Consider the following 1,781-nt stretch of genomic DNA (forward strand, 5'->3'; position numbering starts at 1 on the left):
TCAAACACGCCATGTCTTGTTGCGTGTTTAAGGGTGGCTTCAAAAGAAATATGGATAATGCCTCCTTGATGCCGAGTTCCGTTGGAGAACTTGCATGACCAATGATTGAGAAGTCCTTACGACTAATAGGGTGGTCAGAATCAGTCATATGTTGGAATAACGCTGAATTTGGAATTGTTCTTGATCGTCTTCCTAAGTGAGGAGTGACACCTAAGTGTTCGCAACATCTGACATTAAAGTGACGTCGAGTCTTCCCGACGTACGTAGCTGCACAGCTACTACATTTGAATTGGTATATAATGTTAGATGCGAGATCACTAGGAATCATGTTTTTCACATGGAAACGAGATCCTATTCTTTCCAAAGTCGTGAAAGCAAATCTTAATTCTATAGAGGGAAATGCTTTTTTAATTGTTCTACGGATGTTGCGTCGGATTTGTAGGCTGTGGATTTCTTCTACTTTGCTGTTTGGTTGGAATTTGTTATTGAAACTCTTCATGTAGGAATTGCCAGATTGAACAGATAGCGAAAGCGCGTTGAACAAGTATATTGATTAAACTTGTTTTGTATTTGCTGGGAATGAAGCTATCTGCGTTTATATACAGGCCAATGAAGGTTGGTTTTCTATATATTGAAGTGGAAAAACCTGAAGGTGATCTGAAGATGGTAATTCCTAAGAAGGGCAGATTTTCATTGACTTCAATTTCACTAGTAAATTTCATATTGTAGTGTTTCTGGTTGAGATAATCTAAAAAATGTTGAATGTGATCGGTATGTTTGAAGATGAGAAAAATATCATCCACGTATCGTCTATAAAGAAGTGGCTTAAAATCAGTTGGACAGTCAGCTAACCATGTTTTCTCATGGTGACATAGAAAAGAATTCGCGAAAACTGGTCCTAAAGGAGAGCCCATTGCAACGCCATCTATTTGTCTATACACTTTTCCCTCAAAACTGAATAGACATTCTTTGGCAGCTAATGTCAGTAGATCTTTAAATTTTGACTGCTTCATTCCTAAAAAGTTTGAATTGGAACTTGGAAAAAGTGAATTTATTATTATGTTGATGGTTTCATCTAAGAGAACGTTTGTAACACACTTTCAACGTCGACATTGACCATAATTCCATCTTTGTGTCTGTCTTGGTTGCTAATTTCCTTCGCAATGTATCTTTTACTGTGAATTCGTTTTCAGTCAGTATTTGAAGGTGTGGGACAAGATATTTAGCTAACAGATAGTTTGGAGTATTGATGGAGCTGAGAATCGGTCTTAGAGGGCCACCAGTTTTGTGCACTTTTGGGACTCCGTATAAACGTCCAAGTTGTGAACCAGTGGGAGCAGTTTCTTTGAATATCTTGGAAGAACAATTTTTAAGTTTTTTCCGGAAATTGTCTTCAAATGATAACATTAATTTAAATAGGTTATTAAATGGTATGTTAATAAATTTTGTGTTATCCGATAGAATGTTTTTTAATTTTTCTACGTAATTTAAGCGATCTAAAATGACTATTCCGTTGCCTTTATCTGGCCGGATAATGATAATGTTTTTATTTTTTTGTAAATTACGTAAGACATTAAATTCTTCTTTAGTGAGGTTTGACTGTGGGGGCTTAAAATAGTTTAAAGAATTCAGTACTATATCTTTAAGGCGGGCTGTTATCCCATCTAGCGTTATTCCACAGTTAGGTTGTAAACAGGTATTTGGGTGTTGATTGGCATAATTGTGGAGGTGGCGTGCTGTATACTCCATCGGTACTGCGAAGTTCATTTTGTTCATTCTTT

General features: G+C 36.4%; 1 protein-coding gene across 1 annotated transcript; it reads right to left on the reverse strand.

The window, feature by feature from the left end:
* Positions 1-482: 482 nt before the first annotated feature.
* Positions 483-1,013, reverse strand: LOC126886134 (uncharacterized). The gene has a single exon (XM_050652981.1). It carries the CDS (start codon positions 1,011-1,013, stop codon positions 483-485), a length of 531 nt encoding a protein of 176 aa, XP_050508938.1.
* Positions 1,014-1,781: the final 768 nt, after the last annotated feature.

Source organism: Diabrotica virgifera, chromosome 6, assembly GCF_917563875.1.
Source record: "Diabrotica virgifera virgifera chromosome 6, PGI_DIABVI_V3a".
NCBI classification, from domain to species: Eukaryota; Metazoa; Arthropoda; class Insecta; order Coleoptera; family Chrysomelidae; genus Diabrotica; species Diabrotica virgifera.